General features: G+C 43.3%; 3 protein-coding genes across 4 annotated transcripts in view; 2 read left to right on the top strand and 1 right to left on the bottom strand.

Moving 5' to 3' along the window:
• The window catches only part of LOC104701315 (midasin-like), a 28,166-nt gene extending 21,532 nt beyond the window's left edge, over positions 1-6,634 (top strand). Inside the window, exons 64-75 of the mRNA XM_010416967.2 lie at positions 1,115-1,317; positions 1,411-1,644; positions 1,746-1,967; positions 2,061-2,219; positions 2,303-2,521; positions 2,641-2,919; positions 3,005-3,139; positions 3,384-3,590; positions 3,679-5,694; positions 5,791-6,069; positions 6,184-6,312; positions 6,419-6,634. Of these exons, the coding sequence (XP_010415269.1) occupies positions 1,115-1,317; positions 1,411-1,644; positions 1,746-1,967; positions 2,061-2,219; positions 2,303-2,521; positions 2,641-2,919; positions 3,005-3,139; positions 3,384-3,590; positions 3,679-5,694; positions 5,791-6,069; positions 6,184-6,312; positions 6,419-6,451 (4,115 nt within the window). The 3' untranslated portion in view covers positions 6,452-6,634. The remainder of the gene's footprint in view (positions 1-1,114; positions 1,318-1,410; positions 1,645-1,745; positions 1,968-2,060; positions 2,220-2,302; positions 2,522-2,640; positions 2,920-3,004; positions 3,140-3,383; positions 3,591-3,678; positions 5,695-5,790; positions 6,070-6,183; positions 6,313-6,418) is intronic.
• LOC109125458 (uncharacterized protein At3g60930, chloroplastic-like) lies at positions 20,791-23,237 on the bottom strand. Its single transcript, XM_019227088.1, has 2 exons — positions 22,421-23,237; positions 20,791-22,340 (listed from the first exon to the last, which is right to left on the bottom strand). Exons 1-2 carry the CDS (start codon positions 23,235-23,237, stop codon positions 20,791-20,793), a joined length of 2,367 nt encoding a protein of 788 aa, XP_019082633.1.
• LOC104701314 (cytokinin hydroxylase-like) overlaps positions 24,528-26,913 on the top strand; it is an 8,390-nt gene continuing 6,004 nt past the window's right edge. The window contains exons 1-3 of one of the 2 annotated variants that reach the window (XM_019227659.1): positions 24,528-24,869; positions 25,825-26,284; positions 26,599-26,896. In XM_019227659.1, the coding sequence (XP_019083204.1) occupies positions 24,587-24,869; positions 25,825-26,284; positions 26,599-26,896 (1,041 nt within the window). In that variant the 5' untranslated portion in view covers positions 24,528-24,586. Of the gene's footprint in view, positions 24,870-25,435; positions 25,606-25,824; positions 26,285-26,598; positions 26,897-26,913 lie in introns of those variants that run through there. The other variant, XM_019227658.1, reaches the window with a different exon arrangement.

The following is a 26,913-nucleotide window of genomic DNA, read 5'->3' as shown; positions in this document are numbered from 1 at the left end:
GAGTTCATTGAAACGTCAAATGTTGGTGAATTTAAGAGACGTCTTCAACTTCTCTTTTGCTTCCTTCTTCAATTAAGTCTGGGTAGCTCGTTGGGAATATATTCAAGGTTAGCTTTGTATGAATAATCGCCTGATTCCTCGTCGGTTTTATTCTTGAAGGATTTAAAGGGGCTTCATTATCACAGTTGGTTGCTCCTCCACTGTTTTTAACAGTTGAATTCTAACTCAACTGTGTTTGTCTTTTGCTTTAACTCGCCCTTTTTTTTACAGTGATTCACACAAGAGGAAGTTGGAAATTTGCTACAATATTTTTGGATTCTATATTCAGTTCCTGCCTGTGTAAGCTCTTTTCCAGTTCTGTCTGGAGTTTATCATTTCAAGATTGTGTCACAGTAGTGTTCTCAATTTAAATTTCTCTTACCAGTGTAATGGAGCAGTTAGAGTTGAATAGAAAAAATGTTGAAGCTGAGTTAAAGGAGGTTCTAAAACTTTGTCGGTGGGAGAGACCAGATAATTATTTGTCCAATGAGACCACTAAGAGAACCAGGCAGAAGGTCAAGAAGCTCATTGGGAAATTTACTGTAAGTTATATCTGTTGCCTTAAGTTGAAATGACAGAACCTGATTTCAGAGTTTTCTAAATGGCATCTTTTTTCTTGAGCAGGACATGCTGCGGGTCCCTGTAATGCTTGGTAGGCCAGACCAAGCGAAGGAGCGAGCTCAATTTCTCCCTCTACTATGTCCGGATCTTTTGAATGGAGCATCTGACATAAGGATCGAGGTTCTAGTTAGTGCTTTAGATGCAGAACAATTGAATGACAGGTATACATTTGCATCCTGTACCTGTCTGCATGCATTGTTAGAAGTATATGGAAGCTGAAGTCTCCATCATTTATGCTTTACACTTTTCTTGTTAGGTCTTCTTGGTATGCTGTCTGGTGGGATAAATTAAAGGAATCGGTAGGAAGGTTCCACCAAGAAATGCACTTTAAAACATTGCTGACGGGTGAAGGTTCGTTTGTACACTAGCTCCATTTACTCTTGGTTCTATTTCATCGTTTTGCTTTATCTTTGGGGAGTCCACATATTCTTAAGCGTGCATAATATCTTTGCAGAGCATCAGTTTTCTTCCCCTGTCTATCAGGGTGATTGGAAAACTCTGTGGAGTACAGTTTCTGAGATTGGTGAAACCGTAGCTGGCTGTTCACATCTATGGAGAAACAGTGACAGAGATGGTGCAAAGAAGAGGGCCCTGATTGAACTTCTCAAGTTATTAGAAATTAGTGGTTTGCAGAAACACAAGTTTGAAAATGTAGAGGTATATTATTGCTTGTCGATATTTCTGTTTATATTTCTATTTATACTTTATTTATTGATCAAATGTATATTCTCTGATGATCTTCTTTTATAGATGTCAAATCACTTTAAAGGGTTGCTATATCAGCCAGCATATGATCCAAAGCATCTGTTGCTGTTAACACATACCAAAAGTAGCATGCATTCTTCCAAGGCAGTAGAAGAGGAAAACAAGGAGAATTCTCTAGTTGAGTGGAGGGTGGCGAATGAGTTTTATTTTAAGAGCTTGGCTTCAGTGCAACTAATGCTGAATGTTGACCGAAAACACTCGGATGTTACATCTGAGCAGGTAGACTTTGGAGCTTGTAATCTGGGCTTTTCTGAGTCTCATTTTTAAACCAGCTGTTTTAAAATTTTAGAGTCCTCGCACTAAATATCCTATGTGAACAGGTTAAGCGGTCAGTCTCATTTCTCAACCATCTTGTGGAAATACAACGGCAGCAAAGAAAATCTGCTTATGGCTTTGCTGGACTTCTAAACCGCTTTCGCCAGTGTGTTTTGTCTTTAGCAAAATTATTGGGGGATTCAGTTGGTGTGGATGAGAAGGATAATTCTGTGTTCAGTTTTCCCACAAATCAGCATGCCATCTTTAATTGTTTGTGGCTACAGAAGGTACTGAAGCTTTCTAACTTGAATGGTGCGCATTTAAACGTCTTCTGCATTAACACTCAGTTAAGCTGTTACTTTTTTTTTGTGATATGACAGCAACTCTTTGATAACATTACTGCAATGCTTCTTGAGGAGTCCGCCTTACTGAGAACAGTTGCAAGTACACACCTGGACTCTTGTCAAGCTTTCAAAACCTCATCACAGTGTTTGCTCAGCTTTATAGAAAAGCTAATTCCCATCGCTCAAAATTCGAAGGTGCAAATTCTTCTAAATTTTTCTTGTCTGTTTTTTTTTTTCTATTTTCTTTTGCAGGAGTCTTAATATGTCTTTGTCATCAGGCTTCACTGGATAGGCTTCTACTTGATTGCAACGGTTATATCGTCACACCAAGTAGCTGTCTTAATCAGTTTGTCACACAGCATATGGTGCAGCTGCTACGCCAGAACTTTGATCAACTTACAGACCTTGAGAATCAAATTTCGACTTTCTGTGAAGACAATGAAAAAAGCTATGCTAGAGAAGTACTTCTCAGACAATTTTCCCCTGTGTTTAAAGAGGTATTCCTGTCTTTATCTAAGCTTTGTGGATTCTGTTTACCTTTTTTCAGATGCAAGCCTAGCAAATAGATTGTGTTTAGGGTCCTTAGAGTCTGATTTAAGAAATGTACTTAATGCAGGGGAAATTGCTGGCTGGAAATCTGAACTGTTTGCTTAACGTGGGAGACCTACCAACTGTAATGGAACCGAAGGAACAATTTTTCCTTGAAGAAAATCTTTCAAGTATATTTGCAAATGTCAAGGATGTGATTGGAAAGCTTTGCACGTATAAAGACGGAAGTGTTTCACAGGAAGCGGAAGGGAATATTACTACATGGGATGATCTGGTTAAGAAGGCAGAAAATGACCTGAACCTTGATAACCTATGTAAAATGCTGTCGGAAACATTTGGTTCCATCGTAAGTTGGCTTGTCTTTTGAATTATGGGGATGCTATTTCCTTTTATTTTCAAGCGTGAGTTGATCTGAGGCTGTTTCTTCACAGGGACAACTGTTGAACTCGTCAGGTGTCCTTTCAGCTTGTGTTGGAGACCAGTTGAAGCAACTTCAAGCATTTTTGGATCTTTTATTGAGTTTCGGGGATTGTTACCTCAAAGAGTTTTTGGCGATAAGTAAAACGGTATGTTTTTATCTTATGTTGTTCTTTGAGATGCATTCAGGACAATATACTCGCCTGGGCTCTACACTGATCATGTTAATTGAATATATTATGTTTCAACGACCTCGTTAATGTCAAGCATCTTAATTAGTGTGACGAGATCTCGGCATTTGCTCACCTGCTGTCGAGACAATAGGACCAACATCATGACTTCGTTTACTGGATATTTTACAATTATTTGGTACTTTTTGCTTTTGGTCTGTAGGTGTCATTGATAACCCATGTTCTTGCAAGTGTTCTTGCCGATCTATTTACAAACGGATTTGGCATCTCTAAAAATGATGAAGATGATGGCTCTAAAGATGACAAATCAGAAGCTGCAGGAGGTACTGGCATGGGAGATGGCGTGGGGGCGAAAGATGTAAGTGACCAAATAGAAGATGAAGATCAACTGCGTGGCACAGACAAGAAGGTTTATATCGTCGCTTTTCTTTTTCCACTCATCTTGAATTTTTGCATGGGATTTTTACCAATATAGTTTTCTCTCGTTGTCTCTGCAGGAAGAGGAAGAGAAAGAGCAAGATACTCCAGATGATGTGCTGGGAAAAAACAAAGGCATTGAGATGAGTGATGATTTTGATGGCAAAGAATACAGCGTCAGCGAGGATGAAGAAGAAGACAAGGAGAACGAGGAAAGTGAGGATGAGCAATTGGACTCTGCAATGGGAGATGCGGGATCTGATGCTGAAAAGGCTGATGAAAAGCCATGGAACAAGGATGAAGAGGATGAAGAAGAAAACTTGAATGAGAAGAATGAATCTGGACCGTCGATAGTCGACAAGGACACGAGATCAAGGGAGCTAAGAGCTAAGGATGATGGTGTTGACACTGCCGATGAGCCTGAGGAGTCCGACAACCCGGGAGAAGGAAAAGATGAGGATGTGGATCAGGATAGTGTTGGTGATACAGAAAATTTAGAAGATAAAATCCAGACCAAGGAAGAAGCACTTGCAGATACACCGGGACTAACTCCTGATGTGGGCAATGAACAGGTCGACGATGACATGGAGATTGATGAAACAGAGGAGGTCGAAAAGGAAGATGGAGATCAGCAGGAAGAACCTTGTCCAGAGGATCAAAATCACCCTGAAGAAGGTGAAAATGATCAAGAAACTCAAGTGCCAGCTGAGGAAAAAATGGAGGATGGGGCTGAAGATGTGTGTGAATCACCTCAAAAAGAAGAACCTGGCAATGATCTTGAACAGAAACCAGAAACAGAACCAATAGAAGGAAAAGAAGTTATGTCAGAAGACATGAAAAACCCGAACTTCCGTAATGATAATAATTCTGGCGTAGAGTCTGGTTCACAAAATCCCCATGGATCTAATGTGTTGGGTGCAGGAAGTACAGCACCACAAGAAAATTTGTCTGCTACTGATGTTACGGATGAACTCACGGATTCAATGGATGTGCCTTCAGGGAGTAACACTGAGATGAACCTCATGATGTCTAGCTTGGCTAGTGGTGAGACATTGATGGACAACATACCAAAGATGGAATTTCCTCAAAACCAGTCATCTACTGCTCAACAAACCAAGGTGAATCCTTATAGGAATGTTGGTGATGCATTGAAGGAGTGGAAAGAAAGAGTTAGAGTCTCCTCAGACCTTGGAGAAAATCAAGAGGCTGAAAATGAGATGGAAGACCCTGATACTGGTGAATATGGATTTGCGTCTCAGTTTGATGCAGGAACTTCCCAAGCTCTAGGACCTGCGTTGCCTGAGCAAGTGAACACAGATATGAGAGAAGGGGAATCCGAAGAAGAAAAACTCGCAGGTAATCAGGATGAAGTCTCTCCAATGGATATTGATGACTTGAACCCCGAAAACAAACCTGCTAGCCGATCGAAACCATTGATCAGTAATAGCATCACTGAACAGGTCCAAAAACCAGAGACAGACAAGACCCACCAAGAGAACTCGCCTTTTCATAATTCTGGTGATGGTTACAGCAGAATGGATTCTGTGGTCTCTGTTGACAACACTTTCTTGGGGGATGATGCATATAATCTGGACCGGATGCAATTGACTGATAATGATTCGGAAAGCAGTCAGGATAATCAGGAAAATCCAGATGCCAAAAATAATGCTGTTATTCTTTGGAGGAGATGTGAATTGCTTACTGCAAAGCCATCTCAGGAACTGGCTGAGCAATTACGCCTTGTCTTAGAACCCACGCTTGCTAGCAAGCTCAGTGGTGACTACAGAACGGGTAAAAGGATAAACATGAAAAAGGTTATTCCGTACATAGCAAGTCATTATCGGAAAGATAAAATCTGGTTGAGGAGGACGAAACCAAACAAGCGTGATTACCAAGTTGTTATTGCTGTGGATGATTCGCGTAGCATGTCAGAAAGTGGATGTGGTGATTTTGCAATTAGAGCTTTGGCAACTGTATGCCGAGCTATGTCACAGCTTGAGATGGGAAGTGTGGCTGTTGCTAGTTTCGGGAAGCAAGGGAGCATAAAGATGTTACATGATTTTGGTCAGTCTTTCACCACAGAATCCGGCATTAAGGTTAGTGACCTCAAATCTTTTATTTCCCATGTGTTGCACTGTGAATTGTCTTCTGATTGCTTACAAAACACCTCTTTCTCGTTTCTGTGATGCCAGATGATCTCAGGTTTAACATTTAACCAAGAAAATCTCATTGAAGATCAACCAGTTGTCAATCTGCTAAGAAACATGAATGATATGCTAGAGAATTTGGCCAGCACAAGACGACAGTCTTACGGTAGCAACCCGCTTCAACAGCTTGTACTAATAATCGGCGATGGGAAATTCCATGAGCGGGAGAAATTGAAACGATCCGTCAGAAGCTTTCTACAGAAGAAACGTATGGTGGTATATCTGCTTCTTGATGACGCTGAGCAATCTGTTATGGATTTAAAGGTATGTCCAATTCCATTACTTGCTATATTATTACTCATCTGTAAGATTGAAATTAAAAGTTGTCAAGATACTAAAAACTGCCCTCTTTTTTTTTTTCTGTTTTAATCCATTCAGGACTATGGATTTGATAGTGAAATGAGACCTTATAAGAAGTGTTACTTGGATTCCTTCCCCTTCCCATACTACATTGTGCTAAAAGACATTGAAGCCCTACCCAGAACACTTGGTGATGTGTTGAGACAGGTAACTTTTCACTATTCCATTCTCTGTTTGATTTTTTTAGGGGGAAAGGGAAAACAATGCCAAATACATACTTAAAATCTGACAACTTCTGTTATTGTTTTTGCAGTGGTTCGAGCTGATGCAAAACTCGCGGGACTGAACAACACTTGGTGGAAGAGAAAAGGGTCGAGGACCTATAGAAGCGTAACTTAACTTAGTTTGTTAAGTACTCTACACTTGTATAACATTGTATAACCTTAGTTAATCACACATCAGACCATAAAATGCTGGCTGTTATTGCTACAGTATCTTTATATATATGAAAAAGGCCCATTCTCTTCTCTTTCAACTTCTCGCAACTGTTATTATATTAGATTCACCTGCAATTAGGTATTCGTATTTTTTACAACCTGCTTAAGTACACAATTTTTTTCTTGCACATTATCGTCATTGATTCGAATGTATAACTCGCTATAAGTAAAGATTGAACCGTAATGATAAGGAGGGAAATCTCACACACAGAAAGTCCAATATTTACTTCAGTTTTTTTTTTCAACAATCATATTCTGCATCTCTTATTCACATAGCTTTATTTTTCTTTTGACCAGAGAAGAAGCAACTTCACTAATATAAAAAATACTTAAGTCACATGGATCACTTTTTTAGGTTCATCAACACACTGTATACACTCTTCTTGATACTTTCCGTCAAGAGTTTTTTCCTGAGTTAAAAGTTTGACAAATACGATTAGATGCAATATATGTAGTAGCCTAGTAGTGATTCGTGTTATTATCCGGATATGAATTCGGATATCACTTATTGATAACAAAAAAATTTAACGCAAAAAATGCCTTCCAAGAATATGAGCAAGGCAAATCTATTAGCAATGCAATAAAAGAAAAAGTTTGAAGTTGTTAAAGTTCTTACAAAACCTAAACAAGTAGAGGTCTATGAAAACAGTCGGCAAATTATGTAGTAGTGGAAGCATTAATCGGATTGAAGTTTTTAATTTTTATTGATTAGTATGGTTGTTGGTACACTAATTGGGGGACTAAAGTACTTACCGACGAATTTCTATCATGGCAAAGAAAGAGAATGAATAATGATCATTTGTTGATTTGACCAAATAAAATGGGTTTATGTCTTTATATCAAAGAAGATTATGAGGTATCTTTTGAAACTTGGCATGCGATGGGAATGGGATTGTGTTGCACGTTGTGGGAAAGGAATGTTCAGTCTCACTTCGAATTAGAAATAAGGTTTTTTTTTTTTGTGATCATCTTTGTTGATTCTGCAATCTTTGACTAAATATAACACTAATTATATATTAATTACACTGTGATCTTTTTTTTCTTCTTAATGGAATCTTGATGTATCTAATCTAAAGATATAATCTATTTGGATGTCACTACGAGAATGATCCGCTAGATCTTTATCTGATATGTCCATTTGATAAATTATATGACATTGATGTACCCTTGTGATATATCATAGTATCATAGTACTGTATAGTATCTTTTAGTGGGTTGTTTATAGAAGTTTCTTCCACACGATGAGTTATTGAACATGAGAAAAATATAAATTCTATTTAGTTTATGATAGAGATCATACTGAATAACGTAGGAAACTTTTAAGAAAATTTTGTACTCATTTTTTAACATCAGATAAGAAGAAGAAAAACACATCACCGTAGGTCCATAGCAAATTATACTACTAAATTACTAGTAGAATTTAGGCAACTTCTACACAAACTCTGGACAAACGATTTTTTACAACATTGGTTAGTATATTATATATAGCACGAATTAAGCTCGATATGTGTATCCTTGATTTAAGGGTTGTGTCAAACATGTTCTTCCGAAAAGAAAGTGACGTGAAAAAGTTAACTAAAACAGTGTAAGATAATATTAGAAAGAATATACAGATATGTTCTTTTTTTTATATCTTTTTTTTTCTTCTGTGGATTGTATAAATCTGGTTAGCTAGGTTTCTCGAGATTTATTATGATGTATACAAGTTATTATTTGCTTTTCATATTAATTTCCCAAGATGCGCAATCTTTACCCATCACTGCTTTTGCTTTTCTCATTTGATGGAAAATCTTCTTTCTAATCATAAAAGTATGTAAATCGACATACCTGTAAAAACAGCAATTCTTTTAGACCAAATTTAAAAGAAAAAATTAGGATTATAATATATTCAGAAATCTTAAGTGTTTAACAATTATCTACTTGACACTTGATAAGCAGCAATAAAGTTTATAACTTAGAACATCAATAATACATATATACAAAGCAGGAGTGATACAAAGTAATGAGTATAACTGTATAAGTTACAAACACAATTAGTGGCAAAATCTATATATTTTTAATCGAAGCTATGTTCAGTTGTTTCACTAGCACATTTTGACGACATTATGATCATCAAAAATGACCCGTCATCATTCTGGAATCGGGAAAATTCATTCCAAATAATCCACGGTACGTAGTTCATGTTTATTTAGATGACTAACAAAAGAGCCATACCCAACGTTTCCAGACACAATAGGCATCACCTTATCATCTTCACTTAATGAAGAAGATTTCTAAGCTTTATTCTATTTCAATTTGGAATTCAATTATGTTTCTTTCATCTTTGATTTTCTTTTTGTCTACGGTTGATTAGTCTTTTAAATGGTTTTAGTTATTTCTAAGGAGATTTCATAATTAACTGATTGTTGGTACCACCATCGGATACCTCGGGTTATGGGGGCCAGGCCCAGAACCAACAAATAATATGGGCCGAGGTCTCAATCGGGACCAGCCCATTAAGCCCGACCAAGAAGTGAAGTGGAGTAAAACGGCAAAATAAATCAGTTCGGAGCTCGGGAAAGCGGTCAAAGATTCCTTTAATCGATTGTGTTGAATAGAGTGTGAGATTTGCAGAGTAAATTGATACATCATTAATTGTAATTTAGCAGTATCAGTACGAGTACGAGTAGGGAAAGATTGTAAAAAGGGGTCGAAATTTTTTCCAATTAGCAATAAAACTTATTTTCCTTTCGCAATAGCAACTAATTTCTTATTCAGTTCGGAACTAGAACTGTGGTAAACACCCCCACTCAGAAAACACTCCGGAAAGAGAAGTTCACTCTCAGTTCTCACACTGATGGTTAGGAACTTAGGATTAGTGTTTTGTATCAGAGTCACCCCACTTGTGAACCAAAAACATTTTCCCCAACATTTTTAATGGATAAATTTATTATGTCTATCTTTATATAGTTATGTTGCAAATTTTTTCTAAAAAATATATAAATATTAAAAATTAAAAAATATATATATATATATATATATATATATAAAGTATTTTAAAAATAATATTAAAAACCATACTAGTTTCTCAACTATAACTAACCTCTAGAAATTAATAATGTGCGGACTAACGTATGTATTAATTTATTTTGAAAAACATATATATATATATATATATATATTGATAAGTTTATACAATTATTAATTTAATTTATAGTATTGGTGTGATTATATATTTAAGTAAAGTTTTCTAAAAAATAATTATTTTAATATGTTATCGAATTATATTAAATATTGCACTGGTCCAATTTGGAATGGAGAAATTTTTTGATTAGATTATTAATTATAAATTGTATACCCCTTGTTGGTGCGGGATTTAGCACCCCCAACATACCGAACTAAACCAGAAAGACAATTTGGTTATTTAACCGGGAATCCAGTTAAGAACTCAATTAGGTCATTTAAGCCCAATTCGGACGGAGGAAGCCCAGCCTTGAAGGAGAAGAATCGACTTCCACTTCGTCTGGCGGCCGACGCAAGAGATAAAGCAACTTTCCTTATTTCAGTTCGTCTCAGAAGGAAAGTTAATATATTATGCGATCTATGAATATGTATAAATAGGGAGAGACTTCTCCATTGTAGATCATCCAGGATCGAATACAATTATTCAGTTCTCTTCTTGTTCTTAGCAATCTAAACCCTAATTCTTCGAGATCAATTCCCTTTCTTCTAATTTCAAAGCTTAGATCAGTTTTCTAGAGAGATTACTTTACTGAATTTGTTTTCTCCCATAAACAAATTCATTATGGAAACCTAGTTTCTACAATTGGCGCCGTCTGTGGGGACGTAAATCGTCTCTAAAAGTTACTATCTAAGAAAATCTCATCCAAAAAAGTTCTTTGAAAATCCTACGATAATGTCTTCACTCATCACCGAAGTCACCGGAGCGAACCGTACCACCTCCAGCACGCCCGATGTCACAGGCATCGCATCTGCTCAAGACAACGCTGCAACACAGAGCGGTGTATCAACCAGGCCGGCCACCGCCGTGTACGTTCGCCGCCCCGTCAATGAGTCGACGAACCTGACCGATGCCTCTTCCGAACTCCCAGTTGAGGTCAGACCTGAAGGGGAGACCAGCCAGGAAGCAGGACGAACTCGCGAAGAGCTAGTCAATCTCGACACGGAGCTCTCCGATGAACAACCCCCGGATGAGGAGGATGCACGCGGAGGATGCAGCGGCTCCGCACACAAAATGGGAACCCCCTATTCGCGCCACGACAGCGGTCCAGAATCCGCAGGTCGTCTCCATGGAAGATTTGAAGATCTTGTTCGGCACCATGACGAAAGAGATCTACCAGATGATCTCCGACACCAACCGCAGAGTCGATGCTGTCGTGACTCAGACAACCCCATCACAAATCTCTGCTGGACAGTCACCCGTACTCGGCATAGGCGGTCTCACTCGTCGTCTCGATTTTTCGGACGTACAGTACGAGCGGAGGAATCCTCCCCCTCAGACAACGTCGAGTATTCGACCAACAAACCCAAACTCACGTGTGCACGAGAGTTCGGCCGCCCCGGTCTCCCGCTTCACGAACGCGGGACCTTGCCTCGAAATCGAAGAAATCAAGACGCAAATCAGCGGCATGAACACACTTCTTGATCGGGCTATCAGCACAGCTCCAGTGATCGACAAGATTGTCGAAGTGACTCGGCAATCCCCTTTTACTCAACGGATCTTGCGGGCCGCCATACCAAACGTCAAGCTGAAACTCCCAACCTACCTGGGTGACAAAGACCCCGTCCAGTTCATGACGTCCTTCATGGCAACCATGACAAAGGCACGATTCACCGACGAACAGAGGGATGTTGGGTGTTGCCAGCTATTCGTCGATAGCCTCTCCGATCCTGCCTTGGTGTGGTTAACAAGACTCGAACCGAATTCACTCGATAACTTCGACCAGTTGTCTATGGCTTTTCTTAAGCATTATCGAATCCTCATTGAACGAGGCGTGACAAGCTCGGACCTTTTGGAGATGGCCCAGGAACCTGGCGAATCCATCAGCAGTTTCCTGAGCAGATTCAAGGAAAAGCTAACGCGCGTCACCGTCCCAGAGGATGCCGCAACGGCAGCCTTCAGAAAGGGGTTGATTCCTGGATCGTCATTACGAAAGGATCTTAGCTTACAGGAGCCCAAGGACCTCGATGACGCGCTACATCGAGCCTCCAGATTCGCGCTCGACGAAGACAATCGGGCAGCCGTCACATCCCTCTAAGGCTAAAAGCCGGGACGAGCACTACAAACCTCGCAAGCATCACAACCCTTAAGACCGAAAAAGGGTGTCGCTCACACGGTTTCCGAAGTGGAGGACCAAAACAAACAGCCATCCGACCCAAAGGAGCTNTCCCGCTTCACGAACGCGGGACCTTGCCTCGAAATCGAAGAAATCAAGACGCAAATCAGCGGCATGAACACACTTCTTGATCGGGCTATCAGCACAGCTCCAGTGATCGACAAGATTGTCGAAGTGACTCGGCAATCCCCTTTTACTCAACGGATCTTGCGGGCCGCCATACCAAACGTCAAGCTGAAACTCCCAACCTACCTGGGTGACAAAGACCCCGTCCAGTTCATGACGTCCTTCATGGCAACCATGACAAAGGCACGATTCACCGACGAACAGAGGGATGTTGGGTGTTGCCAGCTATTCGTCGATAGCCTCTCCGATCCTGCCTTGGTGTGGTTAACAAGACTCGAACCGAATTCACTCGATAACTTCGACCAGTTGTCTATGGCTTTTCTTAAGCATTATCGAATCCTCATTGAACGAGGCGTGACAAGCTCGGACCTTTTGGAGATGGCCCAGGAACCTGGCGAATCCATCAGCAGTTTCCTGAGCAGATTCAAGGAAAAGCTAACGCGCGTCACCGTCCCAGAGGATGCCGCAACGGCAGCCTTCAGAAAGGGGTTGATTCCTGGATCGTCATTACGAAAGGATCTTAGCTTACAGGAGCCCAAGGACCTCGATGACGCGCTACATCGAGCCTCCAGATTCGCGCTCGACGAAGACAATCGGGCAGCCGTCACATCCCTCTAAGGCTAAAAGCCGGGACGAGCACTACAAACCTCGCAAGCATCACAACCCTTAAGACCGAAAAAGGGTGTCGCTCACACGGTTTCCGAAGTGGAGGACCAAAACAAACAGCCATCCGACCCAAAGGAGCTGTACTGCGATTTTCACATGATCGCCGGCCACTCCACACACGAATGCGTCCATCTGAAGAATTTCCTGTACGGAAATTATCTTTCCGGCGAAATCGAAGCCACCTTTCAGCCAAAAAGCATCCGTGGAGGCAGAGGTCGCCGAGGGGGATGGCGTGGTGGACGATCTAACGGTGACCATGGCGCAGGAGGAGGACGAGGCTACAACGGTCCGGCGAACAGAGTTCAACAGCCGGCCAACCAAGTGCTGGCGAACCATCAAGAAGAGATGCCCCAGGCAGACGAACTGCCTGGCCCACCAAAGCGGCAGAGAGGGTAAAATCCCGAGCGGGCCAATTCTCCTCCCCGAGGACGAATAACCATGATACTTGGCCCACCAGAGGACTGCGCCGACTCCGTCCGCGCATTAAAGAAGAGGGCGTGTCAAGTGTGCAGCCTTCAGACAGCCCCGAGCGAACCTCCACTCTGCTCGGACCCCATATCATTTACATCAGAAGATGCCAAGGGAATCCAACACCCCCATTCGGATCCTTTGGTGATCGAAGTCTCCATGGGCGATTTCAACGTCGAACGAGTTTTGGTTGACACGGGAAGTACCGTCAATGTAATATGCTGGCAAACGCTAGAAAAAATGGGTGTCACACCAGAGCAACTGAAACCCGAGCCTCGAACATTGACAGGCTATGATGGGATCGCCAAAATGTCAATGGGCGACGTAAAGCTGCAAGTACGAGCCGGCAGATTGACCCGGAAGGCTAAGTTTGCAGTCATCGACGCGCCTCCGGTCTACAACGCCATTTTGGGGGTACCATGGATATACGCGATGCAGGCCGTACCATCAACCTATCAGCTCTGCCTCAAGTTCCAGACCACCACAGGAATTTGCACACTTTATGGCGACCAGAAGGTAGCCCGAACTTGCTCTTCTATCGAGAAGAAGCAGAGGAAGACTGAGGATACGTAGCAATTACAGAGCAGGGACCATCTTACCGGTCCCCATAAGCCGGAGAGAGATCGCCTCAAGTCTCCGGAGTGTCGAATCTTGCAGGCGAACATTGATCCTTCCGACCCCTCACGAACTGTTGGCATTAGTGCCGAACTGGAAGAGCAAATAAAGACAAAGCTGATCGCTTTTCTACAATCTCGGTCTTCTATATTCGCCTGGTCAACAAAGGACATGATCGGAATAAATCCCTATGTTATCTGCCACAAGCTCAACATCGATCCCACATTCAAACCAATCAGGCAGAAACGCCGTCGCCTGGGTCCAGATCGGGCCAAAGCAGTTCAGGATGAAGTCGAGCAGCTGCTCAAAGCTGACCAAATAATGGAGGTCCAGTACCCTGACTGGTTGGCCAATCTAGTCGTGATCAAAAAGAAGAACGGTAAATGGAGAGTATGCGTGGATTTCACCGATCTCAACAAAGCATGGCCCAAGGATAGCTTTCCTTTGCCACACATAGACCGTCTCGTCGAAGCCACAGCCGGAAACCATGAGGTAATGCCGTTCGGACTGAAGAACGTTGGAGCAACCTACCAACGACTAGTGAACATGATGTTCGCTAGTTTGCTTGGAAAAACCATGGAAGTCTAAATCGACGATATGCTGGTCAAATCTTTGATCACAGAGCAGCACGTCGAGCATCTCGCCGAATGTTTCGACATCTTGGATAATTTCCAGATGAAACTGAATCCAACGAAGTGTACATTCGGAGTTACTTCAAGAGAATTCTTGGGGTATATCGTCACTGAACGGGGGATAGAAGCAAACCCTAAACAGATCGAAGCCATACTGGGAGTGCCATCGCCGACCAACAAGCGAGAAATGCAACGCTTGACCGGCCACATCGTAGCTCTAAATCGCTTCTTCGCTCGATCAACAGATAAATGCCTCCCTTTCTACCAACTCCTCCGCGGAAATAAGGATTTTCACTGGGACGAGGAATGCGAGATCGCCTTCCGGCAATTGAAGGAGTATTTGACTTGCCACCCAGTATTAGTCAAACCGGAAGACGGCAAAACACTGTACCTCTACGTCTCGGTCTCCAGTTCGTCTGTCAGCGGCGTGTTAGTTCGAGATGACCGCGGGGATCAAAAACCTATCTTCTACACGAGTAAAGCACTCAACGACGCGGAATCACGATACCCCACGCTGGAGAAGCTCGCACTCGCAGTGATCATCGCCGCACGGAAGCTCCGACCCTATTTCCAGTCACATTCTGTCGTCGTGTTTACCGATCAGCCTCTCCGAACTGTCTTCCATAGCCCCCTCCAATCCGGACGCATGGCGAAATGGGCAGTCAAGCTAAGTGAATATGATATTGAATACCTCCAAGCTTGAAGTCGCAAGTCCTGGCCGACTTCATCACCGAGCTATCTCCTGACCTCGGCGACCCCACTCCTAAGGAAGAGCATTGGACAATGTTCGTCGATGGTTCGTCGACGAATGAAGGATCCGGAGTGGGACTCATTCTCCAGTCACCCACCGGTGAAATTCTCGAGCAAGCATTAAAGCTCAACTTCAAAGCGTCAAATAACAAAACGGAGTACGAGGCCGTCCTTGCGGGGCTTCGGTTAGCACGAGGACTCGGAGTGACACATTTGCAAGTCTTTTGTGACTCCCAACTCTTAGTCAGCCAATTCAGCGGAGACTTCGACGCCAAAAATAAGCGAATGGGAGCGTATCGGCAGTTGGTTCGAACATTGTCCGGGGAATTCACATCTTTTTCTCTGACGAAGGTCCCACAGAACGAAAACGCGTCAGCCGACGCCCTCGCAGCTTTGGCGAACTGCTCCGACCCTGATTTTCGGCGCATCATCCCGATCGAATGCATCGACGCTCCTAGCATCGACTCCCACAGTCAGATAGTTGTAATCAACAACGACTCAGTTCCAATGGAGGTCAACGGGCCAGTAAATGACCTGACGGATGGACACTATTGGCCTACCATGATGGCCGACTGCGAAGCCTTCGCGGCAAAATGCGAAGCCTTCGCGGCAAAATGTGAAGCCTGTCAGAGCCATGTACCAATGCGGCATGTCCCGCCCGAACTGCTGAATACCGTAATAGCTCCATATCCTTTCATGCGCTGGGCCATGGACGCTATAGGTCCTCTGCCGACATCAAAATCCAAGAAATATGTCCTGGTGCTGACCGATTACTTCACCAAATGGGTCGAAGCAGAGTCCTTCACAAAGATCCAATCCTTAGACGTAACCAATTTCATATGGAAGAACATCATATGTCGTCACTGACTTCCATACGAGATTGTCACCGATAACGGCACACAATTCACCTCGATGATCACCAGACGTTTCCTGACTAAGTGGCAAATTTGCCTCAGCACTTCGACTCCTCGATACCCGCAAGGAAATGGACAAGCTGAGGCCACTAATAAGTCGATCGTCGACGAACTTAAAAAACGACTCGGTCGAAGGAAGGGGGCATGGGCAGACCACCTCGATGGCGTATTGTGGTCTTATCGCACAACCCCGCAGCGGAGCACGGGACACTCCAAGGCAGGAGTCCCAACACTCTGACGTACCATGATGGTCGACAATCCCGAACTTAACGACAGGATGCTGATTGACCACAACGATCTTGCCGAAGAACTGCGCGATCAAGCTTTAGTTCGAGTGCAACACTACCAAGACGCAGCGGCTCGGTATTAAAACAAGACTGTTCGTCAGCGGCGATCTGCTTCTACGGGAAGTTTTCGAGAACACCAAAGAAGTTAACGCCGGTAAACTCGGCGCTCGGTGGGAGGGTCCGTACCTCGTATCCAGGACAGTTCGCTCGGGCGTCTACGAACTCGTAACCATGGCCGGAGAAGCGTTATTACTGCTAAGTTGTGGAACGCAGCCCCGTTTACGACCCTAACTAGGAGTTTTCGGGAATCCGAACTCCATTCATCTTTCCTTTATAACACGAAATACGGGTTGGCTTGATCCCCGTTTCGGGATACGTAGGCAATTCCTTGTCTTTTCAAGATTAAGTGAATGCAGCTAAGATATTAATAAAGTCTTTTCTCGGCTGAAAAAACTTCTTTCTTTGTTTCGAATACACTTAGATAGGCAGTACGCCAAATTCCGCGATACTAGTTTCATTGCTTCATAAGACTTCGCTGAAAGTCGTTTGGATTAATTTCCATTACACTTCGTATAAAAGCATTATTTCAAATACAAATGGAGAACTTCCATTGCTTAATTCAGATAATTCGAATGAGCAAATTGATACAACCAAGTCTTGATCAATCGCCATTACATGCTTTGGAGATTTGACCGATTAATAGATAAAAAAAAGAGAGAGAAAAGAGACGCAAAGGGGAAAACCCTTCGCGACAAACTAGTCTAAAAAAAAAAAAAAGACTGCCCATTTTTGGAGTTCGCCACGGTACGAGGCCCATCATTACCGTTCCGGATGTTCCTTCAGCCGAAGTGGAGGACGTGGACCAGACAGATCGTCCTCCAATGGTTCCTCCACCTCCATCTTGATCAGTTCGGTTCGCCAAAACCGGCGTGCCCGCCTTATGGCCTCGAGTCTTTCTACCGGGACTTTGAAGCCACTAGACACCAAATCTTCCAGGAAGGTGCACGGGCCCTCGACCATATGCCTTTCGCGAAAGATTGGGCCAGCCGATTCCAAAAAATTGGCATATCGCCTCAACCTTTCCAGGGAAGCCCGGTAGGCCCAGATGTCCGTGGTAAACGGGTGTGCGGTATCTTCCAGGGGTTGGCAGTCGACCTCAAGTAGGGCAGGCACCTCCATGCGCGCAACCTGTTCCTGGCACGCCGCACGCGCGGCAAGCAACCGGGTTATACGCCATTTCGCCAAGGAGAAACCTTCGGCGATCATCTCGTTCAGGACCCGAACAGTCCCTTCCAAGCGGTAAAACCGAAAGATCTCAGCGAGCCTAAGGCATCTCGCCGTAAGATGCGCCCCCAACCTGTAGCGGCGAGCTCGGTACCGTTGGAGCTCCTGGCATATAAGACTCCCCTCCGTACCAGTCATATCGACGAAGGGGACAGGTGCACGAACCAGAAACGTCTCCGCCCGATCTAGGGCAGAGGGATTATCCGACGTTTCAGCACGACCGAAATCGCTAGCCGAAGCAGCTATTCTTTCCCGGGCCTGTCGTAGCCATGCGGATCGAGTAGTTACCATTCTTCTTTTTCTTGAAATTGTGGAAGTTGGAATGTTTTTTTTTCCCAACACTCAACCCTATTTATATAGGGTCGTGGGAAGTAACCGCCGCCGAGTCCACCAATCAGAACGCAGCGAAATTTTTGCTGCGTCCCGAGAATAATTCTCAAAGACCGCGTAACACATTTAGTGCAACGCGTCTTTTTATTTCCAAAAAGAAAAAAGGAGAGTATGTACACATATATCTCGGTTCTTAATCCGATCTGGACTAAGTATTGGTACATTCCGAACTCACTCCTCGTTGACACCCTGGCCAGGTGATCAACTCGCGTAACTATGCACAATTTCTCAGGATAAGCCAAACCCAGAGTTGTTACTTCGTACCTGACTTTCATATGTAGGGATAAGCCGGACCCAGAGTATTTATTCCGCACCCGATCTTTTAATTTTGGGATAAGCCGAATCCAGAGTATTTATTTCGCACCCAAACTTTAGTTCAGACGGAATGGTTAGCTGAACCCAGAGAATAATTTTGCATTCCGACATCCGAACTAAAGCAAAGGAGATAAGCCGAGCCCAATATCTCGCCCTCCGGCCAAACGTATCCCGTTAGGGCCAAATAGCCTAATTTTTAAAGTTTGATCGATGTTTTCTACCATCTTTTAATAAAAATTGTCGGATATAAGCCAGGAGACGTCTCGCTTCTGGTACATTTTTCGACAATAAAATAGCAAAACAACGACCAAGTAAAAACTTCCTGCTTTAATGCGGTAAAATATTATTCTGGTTTTCAAGGTAAAATTCCAAATTCGCCTGCTACAATGCGGCTAAATCTTATTAAATACTCAAATAAAACCTGTTAATTCCGAACTAGTGCGCCATTCGCGGCGATCTCACGAACACTCGTCTTGAGTCGTTTTGGCATCGGCCACAACAGTTGCAGTCCGGTCTTCTTCCAATCCTCGGGGCGAGTTTCCAGTGCCCTGGCCTTCTGTTCGGACTCATCCAGCAAGTCAATAGTCCTTTTCCTTTTTGCCTTGAGTATGGCAATTTCGGATTCCAAAGTCCTCAGATGGCGGTCGATCCTACCTTTTTTCATATGAAAGTACTGAAGATCATGGCTCAGTTCTTGATATGTGCCTTCGATCTGCATACGCGAAGTCAACGACGGATTAGTTTGGAGCGGACATTACTAGATGTCTCGCGATAAAAGAAAAAACAAAAATAGAATGACAGTTACCTGACGAAAGAAGATGTCGGCTTTAGCAAGTTCGGCATCATTAGCACGCCTACTAATATAAAACGGCTTGACGTTTCCTGGAATGAAGTCACCAATCAGGGTAGGATCCATGTGTGTCGGCTTCTGATCTGCTTCCTTTCGGCACTCGTTGCAGTACGCAACCAGGCATGGCGGCAGGGCTTCTATCCTCTCATATCCATTCTCGATCCAATCTTTAGGGAGGGATTCGAGCATCTCAAGTTTGAGCAGCAATTCGTGTTGCGCTTGTTCTGATGCGGCGAGCCGATCGCGATACTCCGTGTGACGGTATTCCACCTGATGGAGAAATTCTTTCAAGTCACGCCTTTCTTCTGGTTTGACGCGGAACATCAGCATCCAAGGAGCTCGGATGTTCGGGTAGTAGGCCAACCCCTTTTGATAGCTTCGGCGTTCGAGAACGTCGGGACATCATTCCCGACTAGAGGGGATTCCACGCTGCTGATAGAGCTCGACATCGCTTTGATTGAAAGTTTTTCGCAAGTTGTTTAGTTCGGAGACAGCGCCGGTTGATTTATATGAATATTGGGAGGTGAAACCCTTTCCAAATTTCCATATTCCGTGCAAAATGGAAAAGATGCAATTCCTCGAAATTGTCAATTTTCTTTTTCTGGTAAAAAGGAAAAATTCTGGCAAAGAAGTTCCAAAAGGGAGAATGGGCCAAACAAGTCGGCAATGTTTTACAAGGGTATTCAAATCCATACTTAATAGAGTTTGCAACAAAAACAAAAAAATGAAAGTTAAGCATCCAAGGCACCGGTCAGATCAGCCTGGAAGCTCTCGGCATTGGAGCCATACGGATGGTGGACGGAGTCCGGAGCCATCGTTCCGGGGTGAAGAAGTCCATAACCGAGCTGATCCGGGGACATGACGAGGTCATTTTCATTCAGTTCGAGGACATCAATCGCTTTGATAGTTTCCTCGGCTTTGGCCTTGTTTTTATCAATCTCCGCGATTCGCTCCTCGGGAATGACGGTCCCCTTTTCAATCAGATATTGCACAGTTTCCTGTACTCCGATAGCTTGGTTTAACATATTTACCAAGGGGCGAATCTTCTCTTGTTCGACTAGATAAGCCTTGACCTTATCCAATCGAGTATCCGCTTTCTTCGCGGTTCGCTCCACCTTCTCCAAATGATCCCGCCGAAGTCTTTTAACTTCAAAGTCGAGTTGGATTTTCAACTCGTCACATGCTCCCTGCAGTTCGGATTTCTCTTCTTCGAGAGTAAGCGCTCGGGAATTCAGTTCGCCAATCCTCAGTTCGGATTTAGCGATGATACAATCCTTTTTGGCGATAAGAGCTTCAAGCTCCTTGATCCTCTCGTCTTTAGCTTCGCTGGCGACTCGGATTTGTTCCGCGCATTCCTTCACCTTTTCGAGCTCAAATCCAGACTTCTTATCGGTTTTGGCTTGCCTATCGTACAACTGAGNTTTTCTGGTAAAAAGGAAAAATTCTGGCAAAGAAGTTCCAAAAGGGAGAATGGGCCAAACAAGTCGGCAATGTTTTACAAGGGTATTCAAATCCATACTTAATAGAGTTTGCAACAAAAACAAAAAAATGAAAGTTAAGCATCCAAGGCACCGGTCAGATCAGCCTGGAAGCTCTCGGCATTGGAGCCATACGGATGGTGGACGGAGTCCGGAGCCATCGTTCCGGGGTGAAGAAGTCCATAACCGAGCTGATCCGGGGACATGACGAGGTCATTTTCATTCAGTTCGAGGACATCAATCGCTTTGATAGTTTCCTCGGCTTTGGCCTTGTTTTTATCAATCTCCGCGATTCGCTCCTCGGGAATGACGGTCCCCTTTTCAATCAGATATTGCACAGTTTCCTGTACTCCGATAGCTTGGTTTAACATATTTACCAAGGGGCGAATCTTCTCTTGTTCGACTAGATAAGCCTTGACCTTATCCAATCGAGTATCCGCTTTCTTCGCGGTTCGCTCCACCTTCTCCAAATGATCCCGCCGAAGTCTTTTAACTTCAAAGTCGAGTTGGATTTTCAACTCGTCACATGCTCCCTGCAGTTCGGATTTCTCTTCTTCGAGAGTAAGCGCTCGGGAATTCAGTTCGCCAATCCTCAGTTCGGATTTAGCGATGATACAATCCTTTTTGGCGATAAGAGCTTCAAGCTCCTTGATCCTCTCGTCTTTAGCTTCGCTGGCGACTCGGATTTGTTCCGCGCATTCCTTCACCTTTTCGAGCTCAAATCCAGACTTCTTATCGGTTTTGGCTTGCCTATCGTACAACTGAGTCAGCATATTCATCCTGGCGGCAGTCTGTGGATTCAAAGAACATACGTCAGTTTTTCCCGCACAAAGTTTGAACAAGTTAAAGAAAATAATAAGGCAAACCATTAAGTGGGATTCGGCGACGTCAAGGAACGCTTGTTTGAACTCCAGTTCGTCCACTGACGGAAGGATTCGATTGGAGATCTTCAAGGTTCGGAAGAGTTCGCCTGAAGCATCGCGATTTGTGACCAGAGGGGTATCACCGAAATACTCGAAGGCAAACCGATCTGTTTTGTCATTCTCTCTTGCCAGGTGGAATCGGTCGGCAGATTCCAGTCCGGCATCTTCAGCCGAGCGGTTGCGGTTTACTACCGACTGCGGCTCAGCGACTGAGTCATCTCCGATCTGCTTCTTCTTTTTCTGCTTCCTCTTCTTCTTTTTCGATCCAGCTCCAAGCTGAGGGACATCCTGTTCATTGTTCGGAGGATCGGCATTCCCTAAAGCTAGGGGAAGGGTATCGTCTTTCGCAACGTCGACTATGTCGACATTTTCTTCAGGGGCCCGAGTAGGATCGACGACGGTCCGATCCTGAACAGGATCGACGTCAGTCCGGTCCCGAGGATGATCGACATCGACTTCGATGGCAGCCTGAGTTTCTCGGCGAACGATCTGGAGACTGTCGGATTCAATGACACGTGACCCGGCTGGTTCTGCAGTTTGTCCCAGCGAACTCGTGAAACTTGGGAATGTTGTCCTGGGTTTGCCCATCGCTGTTTCAACACGGATACGAGTAATAAATTCCCACCGACGATTGTTCCCGGATAGTAGAGCGTTCCTGACGGGATGATAGTCTGGAGCTAGACACGTTGCGCAAAATGGACGATCTGGAAGCAAGACACGAAAAAGTTAAAACTGGTCAGGGGTGCCGAAGTCAGTTAAAATGTACTGGAAATATAAAATCTACCAGGATTTTCATTCCACACTCTCCGATGGAAACCCAATGGATTAACGAGTGAGTACTGATCGACGCGGATGTAGAAGTAGTGGTTTGCCCACTTCTTGAATTTGTTCACTCTGTTACCGATAAGGAAATTGTGCGCCGGCCTCATATTCACTTCCCAGCGATGCGGACTCTTTGATAACTTAAAGTTGGATAGTTGCTCAAAGCATTGAACTCCGATGTTGACTCCGACTTCGGCTGCTATGGTAAGGGCATCCATAAAGTTACAAATGGCTCCAGGGACAAACTGGCAGATCGCTATCCTGCGTCTTTGGGCGTAGAGTGATATTAACGCTGGGATTGGGAATAAGAGGCGACATTCGGTAAAATAACCCTCGTACAAGCATATATACCCTTCTGGGGAGTTCCAGGGGCGCCGGTCAGCTCGAGGAATCAAAATTGTGACGTTGCTGTTAAATAGACCACATGCATTCAGCATATCGTTCACGGTTTTGATCGAACTCAAACTCTTGTCGCCTCCAGTTCGTCTTTCATGGTCTAACAAAGGATCGATGTCTTCGATTGAGATTCCTAAAGGTGCGAACTGATCTTCTTCCTGTGATAACATATCTTGAGTCAGCTCGGCACTCCCGTCTTCATGGCGAATTAGTAGAGGAGTCTGTGACGATGAGGCTCCAGCCGAGCAGCGAGTTAGAAGTAGTGGGATTTCGGAGCCCGATTTACTGGATTCTCCGATCTGCGCAATGCGTATGGAGGTGCGACGAATTAATTGTTCGCTTTCGCTTTCCGGCGAAAAAGAGGGATCCGAAGTGCCCGCCATAATGTGAGTTCGGAGAGTGCGGAAGAAAAATGGAGATAAATAAATAAAAAGAAGAGAGTTCGGAGCAGATTACCTTTCACTGTTGGCAGAAAATGAGAAATGACGAAGAGAGGGACGTACTTATAGAGTCGAATGGGCGGCAACCCTATGAAAAGTAATTATGACCTACGCGACTCTTTGATTTCTGACCTAGCAGATGTGACGCAAACAACACGTGTCGTCCGGACGATTCACAGTGTTATGACACGGAAATCCGGGTAAAATCAAATAATTCCTTATGGTTTAGATCGGATATTCTCTTTTCCATAGTTCAAAATATTTGAATTGAATTTCGAATATTCAGAACTGGGGGAGACTAATTGTTGGTGCCGGATTTAGCACCCCCGACATACCGAACTAAAACAGAAAGACGATTTGGTTATTTAACCGGGAATCCGGTTAAGAACTCAATTAGGTCATTTAAGCCCAATTCGGACGGAGGAAGCCCAGCCTCGAAGGAGAAGAACCGACTTCCACTTCGCCCGGCGGCCGACTCAAGAGATAAAGCAACTTTCCTTATTTCAGTTCATCTCAGAAGGAAAGTTAATATATTATGTGATCTATGAATATGTATAAATAGGGAGAGACTTTTCCATTGTAGATCATCCAGGATCGAGTACAATTATTCAGTTCTCTTCTTGTTCTTAGCAATCTAAACCCTAATTCTTTGAGATTAATTCCCTTTCTTCTAATTTCAAAGCTTAGATCGATTTTTTAAAGAGATTACTTTACTGAATTTGTTTTCCCCCATAAACAAATTCATTGTGGAAACCTAGTTTTTACACCCCTCTTTATAAAAAAAATTATAACTACAAATAAACTAATATTAACGACTAACTTTCACGTATCATACTTATATTAGTTATCCATAAACAAAACTTGAAGGATTACTTACAGCCGAAATCTTTAATTTATAAACGAAAAGCTATATATAGCACCAGCCACAATATCAGTTATAATAATTAAAATTGAAATTAGATCTGCGACGACTAGTCGGCGAATTTCTACTCCTTACGTGTTTATATCTATGAAAAAAATGAAGTCGAGAACAAAAAGAACTAATAAATAAGTAGTTTTTTAAAAAGTACCAAACATTTTTGAAAAAGTAAAAGATTAGAGTATAACAAAAAAAAAGACATTATATTATCATCGTTTTTGTTTTTTTTTGCTCCACTGCTCTCTGCAGCACCTATAAAAGAGATGCTTTGGTACTTAGCAATGCTGTTCCGTATCTCTCACCAAACCATCTCTTCAATTCTCTCTTTCTCAAAAATCTTGTTTATTTTTCTAATAGAATAAAGAATATAAAGATGATGGTTATCTTAATACTAAAGTATGTCCTCGTGATAGTCATGACTTTGATATTGAGAGTCCTATACGATTCCATTTGTTGCTACTTCCTCACACCAAGACGCATCAAGAAGTTTATGGAACGTCAAGGCGTCACCGGCCCTAAACCACGCCTCCTTACCGGAAACATCGTCGATGTCTCCAAAATGCTCTCCCACTCCGCTTCTAAAGATTGCTCCTCCATCCACCACAACATCGTTCCACGCCTTCTTCCTCACTACGTCACTTGGTCCAAACAATACGGTATGTACAGTTAGGGCCGGTCCAACGGTTTTAGATGTCCAGCGTTAAGATTAAAATTTTGTGTCATTTTAATATGTTTTCTTTGTTACCGTAAAATAAAAATAAAAAACTGAAAACATGAAATTACGGTTTGGACGGGGACATGCATATAATACATTTGGCAGTATATATATATTACACATTTAACACTTAGGCCATGTAATGACTGAAATATCCTTTTACAGGGAAGAGATTTATCGTATGGAACGGGACAGAACCAAGGCTATGCTTGACGGAGACAGAGATGATTAAGGAATTGCTAACGAAGCACAATCCCGTCACCGGGAAATCATGGTTGCAACAGCAAGGGACTAAAGGGTTTATCGGACGTGGGCTACTCATGGCCAATGGCGAGGCTTGGCACCACCAGCGCCACATGACGGCGCCAGCGTTCACACGTGATAGACTCAAAGGATACGCGAAGCATATGGTGGAGTGCACGAGTTTGATGGCGGAGAGGCTGAGAAAGGAAGGTGAGGAAGAGGTGGAGATCGGAGAGGAGATGAGGCGGCTCACNGCATCAAGAAGTTTATGGAACGTCAAGGCGTCACCGGCCCTAAACCACGCCTCCTTACCGGAAACATCGTCGATGTCTCCAAAATGCTCTCCCACTCCGCTTCTAAAGATTGCTCCTCCATCCACCACAACATCGTTCCACGCCTTCTTCCTCACTACGTCACTTGGTCCAAACAATACGGTATGTACAGTTAGGGCCGGTCCAACGGTTTTAGATGTCCAGCGTTAAGAGATTAAAATTTTGTGTCATTTTAATATGTTTTCTTTGTTACCGTAAAATAAAAAACTGAAAGCATGAAATTACGGTTTGGACGGGACATGCATACAATACATTTGCCAGTATATATATATTTCACATTTAACACTTAGGCCATGTCATGACTGAAATATCCTTTTACAGGGAAGAGATTTATCGTATGGAACGGGACAGAACCGAGACTATGCTTGACGGAGACAGAGATGATTAAGGAATTGCTAACGAAGCACAATCCCGTCACCGGGAAATCATGGTTGCAACAGCAAGGGACTAAAGGGTTTATCGGACGTGGGCTACTCATGGCCAACGGCGAGGCTTGGCACCACCAGCGCCACATGACGGCGCCAGCGTTCACACGTGATAGACTCAAAGGATACGCGAAGCATATGGTGGAGTGCACGAGTTTGATGGCGGAGAGGCTGAGAAAGGAAGGTGAGGAAGAGGTGGAGATCGGAGAGGAGATGAGGCGGCTCACGGCGGATATAATCTCGAGGACGGAGTTTGGAAGCAGTTGTGACAAAGGAAAGGAGCTTTTTAGTTTACTCACTGTCCTACAACGTCTTTGTGCTCAAGCCACTCGCCACCTCTGTTTTCCCGGCAGCCGGTAAGTTTTATTTTATTTCATAAAGCTTTGTTTGGATTTTTCCTTTGTGTTAGGAATTGCAATTTCTATCAAATATTTTCTTAAAAGAATAATATAGTAGTATATATATTGTTTGGTTCTCACGATTTTTTGGTGTTACTTAATTTGATGAAACGTTAATTTAACCATATCCACTAACATATTAAATTTGAAAAAAATAACAATATTTTTCATGAATGACGACTTTTACATGGTCACTATTTTGCGAACATAAAAACGTTGCATGCATCTAACTGATGACTTAACGTGTAGTAATTTTTTTTTGTATTTTAAAGGTTTCTACCGAGCAAATACAACAGAAAAATAAAGTCTCTAAAAACGGAAGTAGAACGTCTTTTGATGGAGATCATAGAGAGTCGAAGAGACAGCGTAGAGATTGGTCGGAGTATCTCCTACGGCGACGACCTCTTAGGGCTTCTCTTGAACCAGATGGATAGCAACAAGAACAACCTTAATGTTCAGATGATAATGGATGAGTGCAAGACTTTCTTCTTCACAGGCCATGAGACGACCTCTCTTCTCCTCACGTGGACTCTCATGCTCCTTGCTCATAATCCAACGTGGCAGGACAAGGTCCGCGATGAGGTTCG

The sequence above is a fragment of the Camelina sativa genome, chromosome 7 (assembly GCF_000633955.1).
Source record: "Camelina sativa cultivar DH55 chromosome 7, Cs, whole genome shotgun sequence".
NCBI lineage: Eukaryota > Viridiplantae > Streptophyta > Magnoliopsida > Brassicales > Brassicaceae > Camelina > Camelina sativa.
The sequence above is the reverse complement of the archived record's forward strand: the minus strand, read 5'-3'. Positions and strand labels throughout refer to the sequence as shown.